General features: G+C 36.6%; 2 protein-coding genes and 1 pseudogene across 6 annotated transcripts; 2 read left to right on the forward strand and 1 right to left on the reverse strand.

Moving 5' to 3' along the window:
- The first annotated feature begins 431 nt into the window (after positions 1-431).
- On the forward strand, positions 432-4,888 carry LOC126619943 (transcription factor bHLH153). 5 transcript variants are annotated; one of them, XM_050288377.1, is made up of 6 exons: positions 432-777; positions 2,734-2,859; positions 3,577-3,642; positions 3,898-3,963; positions 4,151-4,198; positions 4,376-4,888. In XM_050288377.1, the coding sequence occupies exons 1-6, from the start codon at positions 736-738 to the stop codon at positions 4,526-4,528; spliced, it is 501 nt and encodes a 166-aa protein (XP_050144334.1). In that variant the 5' UTR covers positions 432-735; the 3' UTR covers positions 4,529-4,888. The 5 variants fall into 5 exon arrangements, with proteins under 5 accessions (XP_050144334.1, XP_050144336.1, XP_050144335.1 ...); XM_050288379.1 differs by lacking the exon at positions 432-777 and adding an exon at positions 1,458-2,321; XM_050288378.1 differs by lacking the exon at positions 432-777 and adding an exon at positions 2,393-2,650.
- Positions 4,889-7,438: 2,550 nt separating this feature from the next.
- On the reverse strand, positions 7,439-11,720 carry LOC126619941 (uncharacterized; annotated as a pseudogene).
- Positions 11,721-14,598: 2,878 nt separating this feature from the next.
- On the forward strand, positions 14,599-18,309 carry LOC126619938 (uncharacterized). The gene is made up of 5 exons (XM_050288375.1): positions 14,599-15,262; positions 15,943-16,256; positions 16,368-16,424; positions 16,625-17,103; positions 17,487-18,309. Exons 1-5 carry the CDS (start codon positions 14,883-14,885, stop codon positions 17,793-17,795), a joined length of 1,539 nt encoding a protein of 512 aa, XP_050144332.1. The 5' UTR covers positions 14,599-14,882; the 3' UTR covers positions 17,796-18,309.
- The last annotated feature ends 690 nt before the right edge of the window (positions 18,310-18,999 follow it).

Here is an 18,999-nt window from a genome sequence, read left to right on the forward strand (position 1 = left end):
TTAGAGCCCATCATTTACTTAATAAAATTTAGAGCCCATTACTACAATTAAGTTTATGGCTCTAAATTTTACTACTTAAAACAATTACGTTTAAACCAACAGTAAAATTTAGAGCTCATTGCTACAATTAAGTTTAAAATATATATTGATATATATATATATATATATACATATAGCCAAAATGCTCAATCATTCAATCTTGTACCAAAAAAAAAAAAAAAAAAAAGGGTCATTCAACCATGGTTAGAGGAATGACGTCAAGTTGGGGTTAAATCAACCACTTTTTTCTCCCTGTCTGTCCGGTTGTATATTAGCTGTCAAATAAACCTCAAAATTTTGAAATAACAAAAGTGCGTTTTGTTTTAATTTCCAAAAACAACTTTATATTAAAATATGATTACTTTATAAAATCACTTTCGAAGGCCTTGTCTTTTCTCTCCCTCCCCCACCCCCACCCCAGTTTTCACTCTCACCTTCTCTGCACTACTCGCTCCTTCCTCTCTCTCTCCCCCTCTCTCTCTCTGCGTACTGACACTTGAGACAAATTGATCTTTTTGGGTCCGAATTTCTGTAATTTCAGACAAGTCCCATGTTTGTGAATTGCGATAATTCACTGAAATTTTAGCTTTCTGATAACTTTTGTGGTTTAGCAGTAACTGGGTTACCGAGTTTTTCTGTAGATTTTAAGAGTTGTTGTTTTGGTGAATTTGGAGACACTGTCTTCAGCTTCAGAGTATGATCGTTAGCTCTTTCTGCAATGCAGGCGCCACGTTCTCGGTCAGTTCATCAAAACTTCACTTCACTTGCCTTTTTCTTTTTTTTTTCAACTTTTGCATGTATAATTTGTGTTCTCTATTGAAAAGTATGAATTCAAGTATTGTGTTCTCTAATCCACGGGAAAATTTGGAGTCGAATGTTTCACCATAAATTTTTTTGGAAGTTATTACGAAACTACACTTTTATTTGTGTTTTTTCATTAAAACTAAATTTTTTTTAGATTTTTAGTTAGTTTTCCTTAATTTTTGTTGGTAATAAGAGAGATTGAGTATCTCTTATTGTTTTTATTTTGTATTTTAGTCAAAAGTTAAATTTGACTATGTATAAATTGAAGATATGATATCATATTCGAAAACTCAGCTACAATACTTATATGTATTTAATACTAGTACAATAATCACTCAATGTTCATGTGAATATATGTAAATTGGAACATTGAGAATGATGAATGATGATTGTCTTAAATACAGATGAGTATTATAATCAAATAATTTTTTAGTAGTACTTAGTTGAGTCGAATATAGCTTTATTTATATATGTTTTTAAAACTAATTTTTATTAAAAATATAAGTAAATTTTGAAAAAAGTATTTGAAGTGCAAGTACTTTTTGCACGAAACACTTTTAAATGCTTTTGGAATCCAAATGTATTTTTATTAAAAACGATTTCAGTCAATTTCAGAACAGTTTTAAACCAGTCCAATGATATTAAATGAAGTGGGATGATTGTGTACGCCAACCATACATTTAGGTTCACGAACATGGGTCATTTCACTCGTTGATACGTAATTTTTCTTTCTGTGTGGGCCCACCAAAACTCAATTTAAATATTAATTTCAACATTTGCGGCTTACATTCGCAAGGAAGCAGAAGCTTATCTATGATTATCATCTTGTGCCTTTTTTAAATGCATCGTGTGCTAAAAATAAAATTGCATTTAACTTTAACCCTCTGGTCTGAATTTGATTATTTATTTATTTATTTATTTATGTCTTTGGATTAAAGTTAATGAAATCACGGATTCTACAGGACTTTGAGTTTTGATTTTTAAAATATTATTACATTATTGATTAGTTTAATGTGAGTAGGTGATTGTGCTTATATATATTCGTTGTACGATGGAGCTCTTGTCTCCTTGTTCGTTTGATTTCATTTCTTTATAAACTCAATTATGTATGGTGTATAAATATTGTATTAAATTTCGTGTGTCGGATCGGATTGGAGAAATTTTTCAGCGTACTTGGAACACGGTCTGGTACACCGATTGGCATTATACAATTGGTTGAATTTTTTTTTTTTCAAGTTTCCAACCAATTATATATATAAACTTGGTGTACCGGGGGTACAGGCGTATTACTGGCACACTGAAAAATTTCTCGTCGAATTGAGGATAAATCATAAACCCTTGACTAATGTCTTGATTATGATATCTGCTCATGCTGTCGGTGTGTAGTTTATATAAAACCTGAGCATTTTAAGGTACATTAGGAGAGAATGAAACTGAGCTTGTCTTATAGACCAAATTAGCCTTTTGTTGCCTCAATGGTTCGTTTGTCAAACTCTAACTCGTTGGGACAGTGAACTGTAATCTTCTTTAACATTTGCCACACGTACGGATGCATTCCTGCATTTGCAAATTTTTCTTTTCCTGTGTTCTTCTTCAAGACTGTCATGGAACCACCATGCTAGAAACGACGAAGGTTCATGTATTTGTTTCGAGACAACAAAAGAAAATAGAAAGGTTTTCTGTGGTTAGGATGTCAGTAGCTGTTAGCTCATTTCGCACCTAATTTATTCGTTTTGTTTCCTAGTGCCATGGAAGTAGTAGGCCATCTGTAGTGAGTATTATGAATTCCTGTTACATAGAAGCTGGGGTTAGCGTTTGATTATTGTGTGTTTCATTTCGTCGTTCTTCTACTTCTGCACGTAGTGATTTTTCTTTCGAATGATAAACTAGGGAGAAGAAGGGATAGATGTAAGAAAGATGACAGAACACAAACGAAGCCCCTGCTCCGTTGACCAAAGCAGTATTACTTCTCTTCCATCTAAACGACATAAGACTGATTTATCCTTCTCCACAAAGGTACTTCCCCTTCTCTCTCCTTTGATTTTTTACATTCTTGGGGACCTCATATATGTATGTGCTTGCCCGCTGGTGTGTGTGTTTGATAGTTTGCTTCTCTTAATTCGAAATGACAGTATACTCATTTATCCATCTGTGCAATGGTTTCTTCCCCCCCCCCCCCCCCCCCAATTTTCTCTTCTTGGTGTGTCGACCCTCTTCTACTTGGTGTCGGGAAATTTATGATGTGTAAAACATTGTTCTACATTAGTGTGACTTGATCTAGTTTCCGTTTCTGTGTGCTTGTGTTAATTGAGTATTTGGGAGCAAAATCGGACTCACACAATCATGTGCTTAAACCTTAAAATTTGAAGCTTTCACCTTAAGATGTGTCAGAATTGTTTTCTAATTTCTATAATTATGCTTTCAAGTGACCATCGTTACAAATTTCCAAGTATTATGCTTAAAAATGGTGTGTTTGTAAGTGCAAGAATGCAGAAAAGAGATCAAACCTTCAGCAACTGTAGTGAGAAATTTTGAAGTGACTAGGTGAAGGCATATTTCAAATGCTCGTCTAAAATGCACGCTGATGTTATTAGTTTCACATGGCAGCGGTTTTATTGCTAATTCTACTAGGGCTTTCAATCCGATCTCTCTTAAATTTTGCCTTCTTGCTAGAGATATCTATTGTGTGCTACTTATATTTTATCACTTTAATTTCTCTTGTTCTACTTTTAGGAGAGGAAAGAGAAGCTTGGTGAACGGATTGTAGCTCTGCAACAGCTTGTTTCACCATTTGGAAAGGTGCACACAACAAGTTTGTTTAATTAAATTTGAAACTTTTGAAGCATATGATTAGAACGTTGGCATTGCAACATTAGTTGTTCCCTATCAACTCATCTCGTGGAATTTGTGTCATTCCGAGTTCTTGGGTCCATCCATCGTACACTTCAGCTTATGCTATGCTTATTTTGTTTCCAATACTAAAATTGTTCGTTCCTATAAAACGTAAGTTGTTTGTATGTCCTGTGTGTCTAATGTCCAAGTATTTTACTGCAGACAGATACAGCCTCTGTCCTTCTGGAGGCAATGGAGTACATACGCTTTCTTCATGAACAAGTTAAGGTTAGCCTTTCCGACTTATAAGTGAATGCCTACTGTAGTGGTAACCGATAATTCCCTTTTTTGTTATCAAGAAAGTCTTTCTTGCACATCATCAGAGATTGCCATTTTAATGGATTGCCTCAGAGTGAAAATAAGAAGTATCAAGTCTTTGTCGATATTTGACTTTTATGTTGGTTGGTGGATTTAGGTGTTGAGCGCTCCATACCTCCAAGGCACACCGACAGCTAACACTCAGGTGAGCTTGAGCTGGATGTAGAAATATAGTAAGAACGATATGTCAAAGTTTGTTTGGAGAACCCATGAATTACATTAATGAAGATACCGCAAATGACGGTATTGCAGAAAAACGCAATGCAGTGCGACAGAATGTTTATGGTTACTATACATATTGATGTATTGTTTAATATATCAGGAACTAAAGCCATACAGCTTGAGAAGCAGAGGTCTTTCTCTTGTTCCTGTCTCCTCTACCATTGGCGTTGCTCAAAGTAATGGGGCAGATATCTGGGCGCCCATTAAGACGACTTCCCCCAAGTTTGAGAACGACATCTCACATTTCCATTGATACGAATCAATGCTCCGGCTACCAGGAGTCTTGAAGTAACTAGATTGCAGAGCACAACAAAGTCCGTTGAGGCAGATTCGGATTTATAACTGAATTCTTAGCATGACGGCGTTCAATGTATTTATGTTATTGAATGTAGTCCTTGCCTGAACTCCATCTAGTGCAGTCAGCCCCCACCCCCAACCATTCTGGTTTTCTTTAACTGGTGGTGGGTTATATAATGTAGTCCTGCCAGAACTCCTTCTAGTACGCTACTTGTATTGTATACTACAAAAATGTATATTTATAAACTTGTGATGTATAATGTTTCTGACTGGGAATTAATGAAATATATGGTGGGGAATATTATGGTCTTAGAAATTGATATGGCTCTTCAAAATTGCTTTTTAATGGTCTCTAAGATCTGCTCTGAGGGAAGTTTTCCTCTCGATTGATTCAATTTGTTATGTTAGTGTTAGTATTAAGTTACTAAGGGCATGTCCGGTAACGTATTGCAAAACTATTTCTGAATAACTATTTTGTAAAATGAAAACAACAAATAGAATTTTGCATTTTTATGTTTTAAGAATGCGTCATGAAATTGAATCGGACAATGATTTTTTTGAATGAAAACATTGGAAACGCTTATGATACTAATACTTAAAATGTCAATGTATATATGCATAAATTTGTGTTGGAAATTAATGGTGACGGTGGTGGTAGATGAGAGGTTGGTACCAATGGTGGTTGGAGTGGTGTGGTAGCGCAGGTAATGTGGTGGAAATGGTGGAGGTGGTGGTGGCCATGGTGAGGGTAATGGGGTAGAGAATGTGGTGATGGTGGTGTGAGGTGGTGGCCACCGTTGAGACGGTGAAGGTGATGATGGCCATGGTAGGAAGGGTGATGTCAGTGGATGGAACGATTGTGGTGGTTATGGTGAGACAGTGTCGATTGTGAGACGGTAGAAGTAGTGGTGGCCATGGAGGCGAGGGCTGGTGGCGATGGTGTCTATTGTGGCCAGGGTGATGGCAGTGGAGGATAAGGTGGTGTGGTGATGGGAGGTGGTGGTGTCAAACATGGAGGCGGTAGTGGTGATGATGGTGAGACGATGGAGAGTAATGTGGTGGTGATGGTGACGATCTGGTGGAATACATATTTTTATTTTCTATTAATGTTCTGCAGAAATTAGGCTAAATGTTTTTTATTTTATTTTTTTGCATGTTTCCCTTTTTGAGTTTATTTTCACAAAACAGTTTGTCAAACACATTTTTTACCCATTTTTGTATTTGCAAAACAAAAAATAGTCATGCAAAACGTCAGAAAACATGCCTAACTACAAGTAAGATATGTTTGGTTGCACCCAATTCATGTTTCCTCGGACACCCACTTTAGAATTCTCTAGACGCCCTAAATAACATGCAACTCTTGTAAGACTGATGATCGACAACCAGCCAACATCAACAGGAGGAGTGTGGTTCGAGTGTCTCGTTGGTGGGCCGATGGACACTTTATTGTCTAAAATAGGTTAATACAACACTTCCTTCTTCTTCCAAGACTTATGTCTACCGTACTTTCATTTTGTGCTTTATTCTTGAACTCAAAACTCGTGAACTAGTGGTCCTTGAACTTAGGGGTGGGTTCAAAATACCGAAAACCGAACCAAACTAAAACCGAAAAAACCAAACCAAACGAAAAAAACCGAACCGAATTGAAAAAAGCGAACCAAACCGAATTCTTTTGGTTCGGTTCGATTTTAGTTATCTAGAAACCGAACCAAACCAAATTAATTAAATTAATTTTTTTATTTAATTATTTGTTTTGGGTATCATTTTCCAAACCCAATTTGTAAGTTAAAATGTGCTAAACCCAATGTGTTGCCAAACTTTAAGCTCAAAATATTAAAAAATGCCCATAAAAACTCTAAACCCTATGTGTTGCCAAACTTTAAGCTCAAAATATTAAAAAATGCCCATAAAAACTCTAAACCCTATCCTATTATTTCTTCTCCATATAAGGTTCCGAAACCAAACCTCCTCCTGAAGTACCTACATCCATCTCCAAAGCACTATCTACTTCTGCCCCAGCTTTCTTTTCCAAATCTACTCTCATATAACATGTAACAGAATCCATAAACATTTATTTCGGGTAGATTACTTGCGTAATTTGTGATGGAAAAGAATCCAACACACACTAAATAAATCTCCCCACGCATTACTTTTACTAATCAAGTTGTCAACATGCAATTACAAGCAAACAACCTTGATCTTTGAACAACATCATACAATTTAACTTTTCTAAGTCATTTGTACGATTTTTGTGTTGTCAGATTGTTAGTTAGGACTTTTGAAGACTTGATTGATGATTTTAGTTCAACTTTAAATGTTTATTTTCATTGTCTTTGATTCTAGTTAGAATGTTTATGTTATGATTGTGTTGGAGATGTTAAAACTTAAAATTTCAATGTTTTTCATTTTTTGAAAAAAAAAAACAAAAAACAAAAAACCAAAACCGAACCAAAAAAAACCAAACCGAAAAAAAACCGAACCGAAAAAAACCAAAAAAAAATGAACCGAACCGAAATTTCGGTTTGGTTTCGATTTTGGCAAAAAACCAAACCCACCCCTACCTGAACTTATGAAAACATGGAATACTGATCCTAATGGGTAATTCCGTTATAACTTTTGTCTCTTATTTTCCTCGGTGAACCTCCGTAAAACCCTTTATTTTGGAACCAGAACATCACTCCAAACTGTGACGGACTTCATTCGTAATTTTAGCTTCTTTAACTTGTCAGTTGGAGGTTAACTTAAGCAACTGGCTTACATACAAAACAAGGCTCCCTAAAACCTAACGTTAAAACCTGGAAACAATACGCAAGATGAAAATTTCCATACGAATGGGTTACCCGTATTGCCTCTAAATCAAACTATGTTTAAGAGATTCAAGAATTCCCCATTAAGTTCAGCGCAGTTCATGTCAGGTTTATTCCAGGTCCCCCGTGGGACCCACACGAACACCGAAAAGAAAAAACGACAGAATATTCAATTTTTCAGTATCACAGTTTAATATTTCTAAAAAGAGGATACGAAAGATACATGGTTGTTAAGATACAGATTGAGGCAGTGACAGAAGATAATAACAAGTATTCAGATTGCAGAAGCAGGCTTTACCTTCCCTTGCAGGAACTGCAAGATATGTTCACGCTTCCAATTGTCGATTCTGTGATGGAGAATAAAAAATGCCATAAGTTCGTAGAAACGTGGTTTTTCCCATAAGGAATACAAATGAAGAAAAAATTTCTAAGCAAGAGATTATAGATGTATTGTGCATGGACAGGTTTAGGCAACATTCATTATTTAGGATAAATGTGATATCATGACAAAAAAAAAACAAGAGTATGTATATCAAATGGGCCGTCCATACTTTGAGAAACATTGTGAAAGAAAATTAGAGGGATGTGTCCACTGTTTCAACGTGAATGATAAACGGATGCTCACCTTATTGTTTCCTTACGTTCGCCTGCATCATCTAGCAGGATCAACTTTGGTGGAGAATTGAAAATGTATTGAACTTTGACCGAAGGGAACCGATCCTTCTCTTCTTCAATAAAGCCAACAATTTCCGGATAGAAAACCAGTTTCCTCATGCAGACTTCCAGTATGGCACCAGAATACGTGATCTGTAGTTATAAACTGTCATGTTAAGCATTTCCTTATCTATTAAATAAATGTTAAGACTTAAGAGAAGAAGCCTCAGATGGAAACTTGCAATTTGCAGAATTGGGTAACGTGTACTGATGGATAACATTTTTATAGCATACCCTTAGAATCAAAAATCTCAGAACATCTAAAGTTGCCCTAACATGTCTTGACATTAAACTAGCAAGTCTCATGCAACCAAAACAGGTGAAAATCAACAATCCTTAAAAATAGAAGGGGAGCTTTCAGGCCTTCCATCCTACACTTGTTTTTTCCTTTGAAAGGAACACTCAAATTTATTTAGTTGTTGTACTAGCACAAGAAGTTTGACCATTGGAATTTGCATGCGGTCCACTATCCTAGTGGATAGGGTGTTGGGTTTCTACCCATGCATCTTGGGTTCGAAACTCCCCCTCCCTTAAATTAATGTAATAGTTTCGAACCCCCTCCCCTCCTCCCCTTAATAATAGTAAAATTAAAAATAAAAAAAAAAAAAAAAAGTTTACTGTTGGAATTTATCAAACAAATTATACAGGAACGGTGCAGATCAGGGATGGGATATCTCATACCTGAACTAGTTATCATTCGCATACCTGATAAAGTACGTAAACATGCCCTAAGCATCATTAAGTTGTTGCAAGTAATTAGAATGTGCAATTGATAGGTTCTTACAAGCTGTTTGATTGTTACTAACGACGTTTGGGAATCTGTCTAGTGGTTATTAATGTTCTATGCAAAGGTTTAAAGGGTTTGGCTATATAATGCTCTATCTAGGGACTAGTTACTCTAGATTAATTTTATGTCAGAGTTTTCAGTTTCTAAACTATCCTACAAGATTTCCCCTTGGAAATCTAGGCTCCAACGGTGATTGGAGTAATTCCATTGAGACCCCCCTTAGGTGAATGTTACTTAGGTAACCGCCATCTGCCCAACAAAATGGGAGGGAAAAATAAAGTGATGGTGGAAGACCAAACTCCTCATCATCCAAGAACGTTTCACGGGGACACTATGGTTATCCATAGCCCAGCCACAACCCAAAGAACTGAAAACAGTATAAATCGCATGAAGGTCCCATCTAAAAGTAAGTGAATGCACATAAAACTTTCCAAACGCTAACTTATCATCAAATACTCTTTGGCTGACAGTGACAACACACCAGTGCCCCGTTCATCTTTATTTTTTTCATCTTGATTTCAGGTTGCTCAAGTCATTCAATCAACTCGGTGGAAATTTGTTGCCAAAAAACTTTAAGGACTTGTTATTGGGACTCCAAAATAGTCATCCACTCATCTCTTATCTATTTATTTATTTATTGTCACTAGTCAGGAGTGCAGGATGGCTTTTTTGGAGTGCCAATAACAGCCTTAATGTAATAGTGTAATACATAAATTACTAATTTTTCCCTACACCTGTGGTTAGAGTTATTTTGGAAAAACAAAGAAAAACAGGATATCGGCAGATTAAAATATAATTTCAACTTCCAGCAATCATCATGTGTATAACTTTACTTACCTTTGTTGTGGAATCATCGGAATCCTCGGTGCAACATTTCATACAGTCAGATACCAATTCTGCAGTCAAAACTAGGACTTCAGTAAGCATTTTTGCGTCTTTTTTGATAAAGAAACGATTATATTAAAAAAGGAAAGAAGCAAAAACAACAGAAAGAGTGGTCAAGCAAACCAGCCCAAACAGAAACCGGAAAGAGAAAGAGACAACTTCACAGAGCTGAAGAGCACCCAAACACAAAATCACAAACTAAAAGGAAGCTGCCTTCCAATCTACCCAAATTAAGGAGAGGGTAATTCCCCTGAACTCATAAGAAATAGAAACCCGGAGGGCTGACAAATACCTCCGCAAAACCAGCTCCTGCATAATCTTCAAAAACCCTCCTATTTATCTCCATCCAAACCACCCAAAACTCAGCGAAAATCATCCAACCCAACATTACCTTCACTTTATCACCCTTCCAAACCGAAGGTGAGCTTCACTAAGCAGAGAGAGGCAGTCCTCCCTTGGAATTACAGTAATACCCATCTCCCTAACCAGCTTCGACTACAAACCCAATGTCATCGGACAATGAAGAGAGATTGATCAATGGATTTCAAATCTAACTTGTATAAGATACACCAATAAGGTGACAAGCAGTAAGGGGGGTGAGCTGTATGAACCATGTCACAAGTGTTAACTTTGACATGGGCCATTATCCAACATCTTTACATTAGATGGAGCTCTGGGTTTCCATATCGTCCAACAGGAAAGAGAGAGTTTCATTGTCGTGATTAGCAATGAAACTATAGTAAGATTTGTAAGAATACCTTCCATTGGGTCTAATTTCCTTGAATCCATCATTATAGGGTGGAAAATGATATTTTCCAGCAATCTCAAAAAGGTAAGAAGATTCTTCCACTTCCCTTTCGATTTCTCCTGAAGCAAAATTCCAGCTCATTCATCCACTGGAAAAATCCTCAACACTAGAAATGGCCATATCACATCTTACAGATACAGTCAAAATGTTGAGCAATCATATACCGTCCCCACACTTTAGGGTTCTCCAATTCCAATCCCTGACGGTTAAAAGATCCCTTACATTCACCTTATATTTAGCCTACAGGTCTTCCATCTTTTCGGCCATGTGATGAAGAAAACACTACTTCGATTCTATCATATCTCCAAAAAATGCAAGTGATAGTGATGTCTTATAATGCAAACAGCATTGGGAACGGCCACTGATTACATCATCTACCCACTTATTTCCATGATTATAAGCTATGCAGTTGTGTTTGCATTATTCGGTACGGAATATCGATGGAATTGAAGACTCAAACATTTGTTCTTGCTCCTAATATCTATGTCCTTAATTGCTACAAATGATAACTGCCAATGCCAAAGTCGCCAACCTAAAGAAATGGAGATTCCTCCTCTTCGGATCTCAAATTCCTTCCCATAAAGTCAATAACTGCCAATGCTAAAACTCTCAGACTTTGTTCTATGATTGCACCAATCAATGTTAACTAACCTAAACACCTCCTAAACCCTCACTCCTGAATTCAAACACTTCAAACCCCATCAACAACAACAGCAATTCGCACAACAAAAAATACACCAAAAGGAAATTGGGGGAATTTGAAAGATAGCTATAGAAATTAACACTGCAAAAAAAATTAAAAAAAAAAAAGAGAAAAAGGAAGGAGAATGGATTGGATGGGTAACCTTGATCCTTAACATACTCAGCCAAACTGTTACAATCAGAGCACAAAGCGAGACCTGTGAAGCCAAGATTCTCGCATTCCCTTGTGCTCAGCTGCTCTTTCGATGTCGATGCACCGGAAGCTACTGCCACCGCGAGCACCACCAACATAGCCGCCACCAACGCTCCCATCTCTCTACCTTCCGAGCTCACGAGTTTCAGTCTCTCCTCCCAAGACTCGATGCAAAAACAAAACGCTGGTCTTGCTCTTGGTCTGGGCCTTCGATTCGTTTCGGGCTTTAGGCACCATAAACGAAGTTTAATTTTTTTTGGTTTTGTATTTCTTTTAATTTAAAAAAAAAATCAGATTGAAGAAACCCATGAAGAAAAACATTTTTGACATCCAGCTCACATAACGGCTAATTCCGAGAAATAGTAAATTAAGAGCAGTGCGAATGGTAACAGGTTTAACCACAATACTAAACGTTTCATCCCATTTCATTCTGTTTCGTCCCGTCTATGTACCAAGCGCTTCCTAAAATAACAATGTAATGCAACACTCGAGAGAAACCAACTTACGGTCTCTCACACCATAACATGGCAAGTACTCCTTTCTAGAGACCATTTCAAATGTAAGTCATTCTTCGGCTTAAGTTGAATCAAGTGGGTTAAAAGTTATTAAGTAGGACCAAACATCAACAGACCTAAATTGATAAGATAAATCTATTGGAGTAAACCAAATAATTAGTTACACAATTGGTCTTATATCTAATTCTAATTATCTCTATATTTTATGCATTCGTGGATGTTTTCATCGTTTGTTCCAAAAAAAAAGAAAATTGAATCAAGGGGGTTTGGGCCCAATGGGCGTAATGAATTTCGAAACTCTTTTTTTAAGCTCACTTGTTAATTTCAAGCTTCCCTGAGATTATGAATAATTAACTTAAATTCATTTAGTTAATTACTCCATCTCCTTATTAATCATAATTAATTAGTTCAACACACTTTAGTAATCTTAGCTCCCGAATAAGGTGTGTGATCCATTAGGTATTAACCGACGAGGCAATAAGAGCGATTAATCTCCAATAATCCGTCTAGCAAACATAAAATCCATTTAGTTTTACCCTCATTGTGAAACAGATTATCCATTTCACAAGTCTTACTAACCATGAGTAACACCGAACAAACTATATGTTATGGTGTCCAAGTCGATATGAAATAAACGAAATAGAGAACCTATATATTTTTGAATCACATTACAAGATACTACAATATTTTCAATTACATTTACAGTCGATGATTGATGTCAAACCCTTTTTGGTGCTGAACATAACACCAATGTAAACTATTTTGCTCGTATGATCCAATTTAAGGCAATGAGTTTTTGCATATGCAAACATAAGTGTGCACTGATCTTTTCGGAATTATCCATATCAACTCGATAGTTTCAACGTTCGGGAATAGTTTTAGGATAAACACATGAGAGTGGTCTTATTAACTTAACTTATTAAGTTACTTGCTTCTTATGTATAAATTATCTTTGAAGTTATCAATATACAATCTCATTGAAGCTATTCATGGACTCACCCAAAAGATTTTATTTGGTTTAGTAGATGTATGGTGATATTGCCCGTGATTAGTTCATGAACTATTGCGGTATTGTCGGAAATAGTTTATCAACCCACTGATTGCTTTTAGGGCACACCTCTAACAACTACATATTGCCCTTATAAATATGAAGAGAAGAAAGATGAACTAAACTTACCCTTGAAGCTATTAGAAAAACCCTTACAAATTGCTCCACCAATCTTCTTGTTCTTTAAGTCTTCTCTTTAAACTCTCCACCTTTGGTTCTCCTTTAGTTGTCAAAGTAGACAACCTTTAGCATCTCCACACCACTTAAATCTTGAGTGGTTGGATGAAACATAGAAGGGAGAACTAGACTAATGAGTATCACTTAGTAGATTTGTGATTTATGTTTGAGCAGTCCCACAAATAATGAGTGACATTTAGACATATGCAATGACTAATCAAGTCAATGGAAGATATATTCCATAACTTTTTTAGTTGAAACTAAAATGCAATACAATACTTCGCCTATTTATGAATACTAATTACATTATTATGGTCGTATTGTTTATCAAACCACTAATGATGAATACAAATAAAATCTTAAAAGCTAAGCAATTTAAAGTGAGTTTTGGTTTCTGGTTTTCAGTTTTCATTTTATTTACCTTTCTTTATGCGTGTGTGTATTTATATATATTCCTGCCTTAGCTTTCTCGCCATCCTTCCTCCTTTCTCTCGTACCCTATCATATATTATCCAACTAGCGTAAAATAAGCTCTCATTATGCTCATAACATAAGATATGACATAAGGAGAGATTTTTCTGTGTAATCGAAACACAAGAGAGTACACTACATGTCATAATATAAGTGAATGAACATTGAAAAATATATATTCTAAAGCTTTGTCATCCACTTGTATTGTAACAGGCGGTATAACAATTTGTATTTCAGATAGAACAATATTTGGCTACTTAAGGATGAGTAGGAACTTCTACTCAAAATTCTTCACGTTCCAATTATAGAGTTATGTGTTTATAATCAAAACCGTTTATATTATAAATCACTTTGTAAGAATTATCTCTATAAAAATAAATTAAAACTAAAATTGTTTAGTCTATCTATTGTAGCAAATACATAGACAATCTGTAATACTTTTGTCAATTCCGTTCATATATTTTTATACAATTCGATGACTAAACGATCTTAGTTTTAATTGATTTCTTGCTTAGGCGATGAATAGAGTGATTTATAATATGAACGGTTCCGATTATAAACACAAAGTTCTATAAATCGGCAACGAATTATTTTGAGTATGAACTCCTACGTCACTTAGTACTATGATCTAGTAATATTCCTCTTGACTTATAAGTGAGAGGTCTTAGATTCGATTATTGCCAAAAACGAACTTGAACTAAATTGTTGTTGATATCCTATTGTGATGCTTAACTCACCACCTTTTCTTATGGAGATAATATCGTTTTTTTTTTTCTTCAAGTTTTGCTCTTTCGGACATGAAAATAGTGAAAAATCTTTTGTTAAGAAATGCAAAAGGCAAATGGCAGACTTCCACGTGTTAACAAAAGCGGGAAAGCCTTAACTCTGTCTAGGAGTAAGAATAGGAAGAATTATTAGGAAATGAGAGGCCATTGTGTAATTTGTGTTTAGGTTTTTATAACGTTACGCAGTCACCACTCCCTACTTGCTTTCATCGGCCGCCACCACTCACCCGCCTTCTCTTCTCTTCAGCTCCTCCCTCACCCCCACTCTCCGGTACCCCTCTCTCTCTTCGTATGCCAAATATGCATGTATGTTGTGGCAATGGTCTGTACTGTTGATATTCCAACATCAATTCCTCCTTGATATTATAAGGAAGCATTCGTAAATCGTTGTTGTAAGAACAGAGCTCAGCTGGTGGCTATGGCTCCTGCCCAACCAGACATGGAGGCTGACCAGCTCCAAGACTGCAAACCATTTGTCAACCCAAAAGTTGAACTTGTTGAGGATGATACAGATATCAGAAGGGCTTCCTTGCCAAACTCTGCTTCTGCTTCGGCTTCGGCATCGGAGGGAAAACACATCGCTCCAGTCGTCGACATTGATATAATTCAGTGCACAAGTAATCAGGACAGTACTCAGCCTGATCCCGATGCAACGGATGAATATTCAACCTCATTCGCCGACACTACGTCCGACACTGACAATTTCTCTGGATTTTGTGAAGAAGGTGAAGTGCAGTCACACGAGGACAATGCTTTGACATCTGCTTTTGATGCATTTGCGAGTACATTTCAAACCAGGTGTGTGTGCAGCTTTTTCCTTTCCCTCCCCGTAATTTATTATTTCTAGTTTATATCAAGTTACTTGTGATTTCCGTTTGTACTTGGACTTCCTACATGATTAACTGCTACTACGCTCAAGCTTTGGAATGACACGATGAAACCCTTTGTATTATGCACATCTTGATTTGAATTTTGGAACAATCTACATTCTAAACGTGAAACTTTACCACTAAACACTTGTTAGTTTTTTCCCTTTTAAGTAACCCGCTGCTGCTGGTGTGGAAGCCAGACTTGTGGCCAGAGGAGGCTGAAATGCCTCTGTGAGTCTTCTCGACCCCCGAAAGGGGTGGATAACCGTGGCTTGCCACTAGTTGTCCCCCTTTTTTCTAAAAAAAAATAGTAACTTGCTAAGTAAACTTAAGATTGTCAGTGCGAGTGCGACCGCCCTGTGCATATTTTTATGGGTGTCTTAATCATGAAATAATGTTGTCTTTCTAGATGGTACAACAATTATCCAGTCTAAGGTTGTTTTTCCATCCAAAAACACTGGGCAAACATTCTCTGTCTCTCCAATTTTACAAGTATGTAAACATAGACATGGGTTTTTGATACTTCAGTGTCATCTTTTCGGCATGTACTTCTGGGAAATAGTATAACCCCTCACGTGAATATCCCAACTGCCTTTGTTTCTAATTCAGGAAGAAGAAGTTGACAAATCACTGGAGGAGCTTTATACGTCCTGTAATGTGGCGCTGCAAATGGATGGAATTGAGAATCAAAGAAATTGAAGCACAAGCACTAAAGTATTCCAGAGACCTACGAGTAGCATATGATAAAAAAAGGCATACAGGATTCGACCAACGTACTTTGGAAGAATTTGGTTCAAAGTCATTGCCATTTTGTAGTCAATTCCGCAGAAAGAAAGCTATGAAGAGGAGGAAACGCAAGAGAGTTGAAGACACAGCTGATATAGCATCATACATCTCTAATCATAATGTCTTTTCCTATCTTGGTGGGAACTTCTTCTTTATATTAAAATATACCATGAATTTGCTCATTCACTCTCCTTCATAAAATAAACCTCCAGCGATGATATTTATCCTTGCATTATTATGTATTGCAGAAAATAAAAGATCCGATCCTGACAGCACGTCCATTGCTGATGACTTTAATAATGCAGGTATAGTTCTTACCATTTGTTGTTTCTTCCTCGTGTTGAGCTGTAGGACTCTTCATTCTTGCCAATCTCAATAATTCAGCAACTTTTTGAATTGTGTTCTTAATTTTTTTTCTAGTTTTTTTCTTTATTCACTAGTCCAAGCATAATTTGTTTCCTTAAGATTGACTCCGAGACTTATTTTATTATTGTTGAGGGGATAGTAATCACAGAGCAGAGTGCGGATTACAATGATAAACTCAGTACTGGTGATAACTGGGCATTCTTTGAGTACCGAGATGGTGACAAGTCTTTGGAGCATGTCCTTTGGAAAATTGAGACAGTGCACTCTCGGGTTCACAAGTTAAAGTATCAAATGGATGTGGTGATGTCAAAAAATGCTGCAAGGTTTTCTTCCAGCGAAAATTTGAGCATTCTTGTACCCTGTGATGCACAGACCAGCTCTGCACATAGTCCAGCATTGTCTCCTGGCAATGGAGAAACAAACTCTGCGGGAGCTATATATACTTCAGCTCAACATGCATCAGGCTACAATGTTGGGGATCTCGCAATGCCTGAAAGTGCAGTCTCAAGTTTTGTGGAGGGAGTCACTGTTCCTGATATAATTGAAAGCACTGTGGGACTACCGTCTGCTGTTGACGTTACCTTCCATCAGCCACAGTTTGGAGACTCAAGCGAAGATGTAAGTCTTCCCTATGGAACATAACTTTCATTCCACAACTTTCTTTTAACCTACAGCCAAAAATATTTCTACTATGTGATGATAGATATCAAATACGGTAAAATTGACGTAGTGGATGTCATCTCTTCAACAACTACCACATGTGGACATTAATTTTGTTTCAACAAAGGGCCTAATTGGGAGTTAAAAAGTTACGCCAAACCCGAAATTTTCCCATCATATAATCAATAGCAGCTCAAAGTATTTCCCATCATATAATCAATAGCAGCTCAAAGTATTTTTGTTTGTGTATTTAGTAGGTAATATAAGATACCTTTTTAGTTGCCTTTTGTTTCCCTGCATAACAGAAATGGATCATAGGGTTTTTATGTCATCTCTTACAGATTGTGGATAATGTCCTGATACATAATGAGGCAGCTGAAGCAGAGAAGCGCGCTTTCCAAATGATCAACGACCAACCTAAAGAGGAACATCAGCAACCAGAGAAAGACTTACAAGAAGCCGTTTTTCCAACTCCACAATCAGAACCTGCTCCCTCGGCAGAAGCTGCTGTTCCTCAGGAACAATCAACTCTAGAGTCATGCTTGGCTTCCGATGTAAATTTTCATAGAAACAAGAGAAAGCGAGGGGAGCGGAAAGCAGGTTCGGTTGTTTGGAGCAAGAAATGCTCAGGCGAGCCCGATAGCCAATGAGTTTCATTTCCTTAAATTCTGCTGGTTCATGGAACTACAGAGACATTTCCTCTTCTTTTTTCACATGAGTGGATACACGAGCTTGTTACAGTTATTGTGAACTACCACTTGCTGTATATAGGGAAGCGATTTCAGCTCCTAAGTAGTTATGTCGCGGTTTCGGTTCCTAAGTTACGTCGCGGTTTGCAGCATTGCCGCATACACATTGTGGCAAGAGCCAGTCTAGTGTAGTTTGACAACCAATATGTGGAATAGTTGGTCTAATTACGTGTTCCATCAACAAAAAAACGTCTGAAATCTTTAGGACCCGTTTGATAACTATTAGATATCAATGGCTTCTCTTGCATTACCCGGCACGAGCGGTTTTGTTGATGAATTGTTAGTGTTTTATTTTTGGAATACTTGCTAGTCAATAATAGCTTTTAGTGACAAAAATGTTTTACTTTTGTAATGGCTATGGGAATGATATTAACTCCTATTTATTATCTATGTTATGCCAGATGTTCTATGGTGAGATTATGTGAATGGTCTACTACTGAGTTTGCTTTAAAGTAAAAAAATAAAGTTGTTTTCTAATTTTAGTTTAGAGCGAAAAAAAAAATTTTAAATAACACTATACTGTAATGTTAAGTGGTTAATAATCAATATAAACTTAATTAATCATAAACAGCTGCATACACTTACAGGCATTACCTCATTGATCTTTATTTTTTTATGTTGACATGGCTTGGAGAAGCTGTATTAATTAGCTTAATGAATCATTTACATAACCGTAACTGAAATCAAAATACGGAATTGAATTTTGATTACGGAATCACCCCGAAGTTTACTAAATATTGTGGAATCAAAAAATTGGTGGAACACACACGAATGAAATTGAACTCTCAACATTTAAGCGGTGTTCTAATTCTGGATTTTTGAGGGAATCGGAAATGGAGTTGGTCACACGCCAATGGAATTGGGCTCCCTATTGTTCTTTAAGATCAGTTGCCGACCGTTCAGAAGTAAATCGGTTGATTTGCATGATGCCTATAGGAGAGATCATGCCATTAGGGTGCGGAAAACTATCAAGTTGGAAGGAGAACTTCTTAGAGAATCTCTAACAATTTTATTAAATTGTTCCTGGTTTAGCAGTTGAATAATGTTACGTCTCCAATAACACGTTATGTTTTAACAAACTTTGAATATTTATTATCACTCATTT

Source organism: Malus sylvestris, chromosome 4, assembly GCF_916048215.2.
Source record: "Malus sylvestris chromosome 4, drMalSylv7.2, whole genome shotgun sequence".
NCBI lineage: Eukaryota > Viridiplantae > Streptophyta > Magnoliopsida > Rosales > Rosaceae > Malus > Malus sylvestris.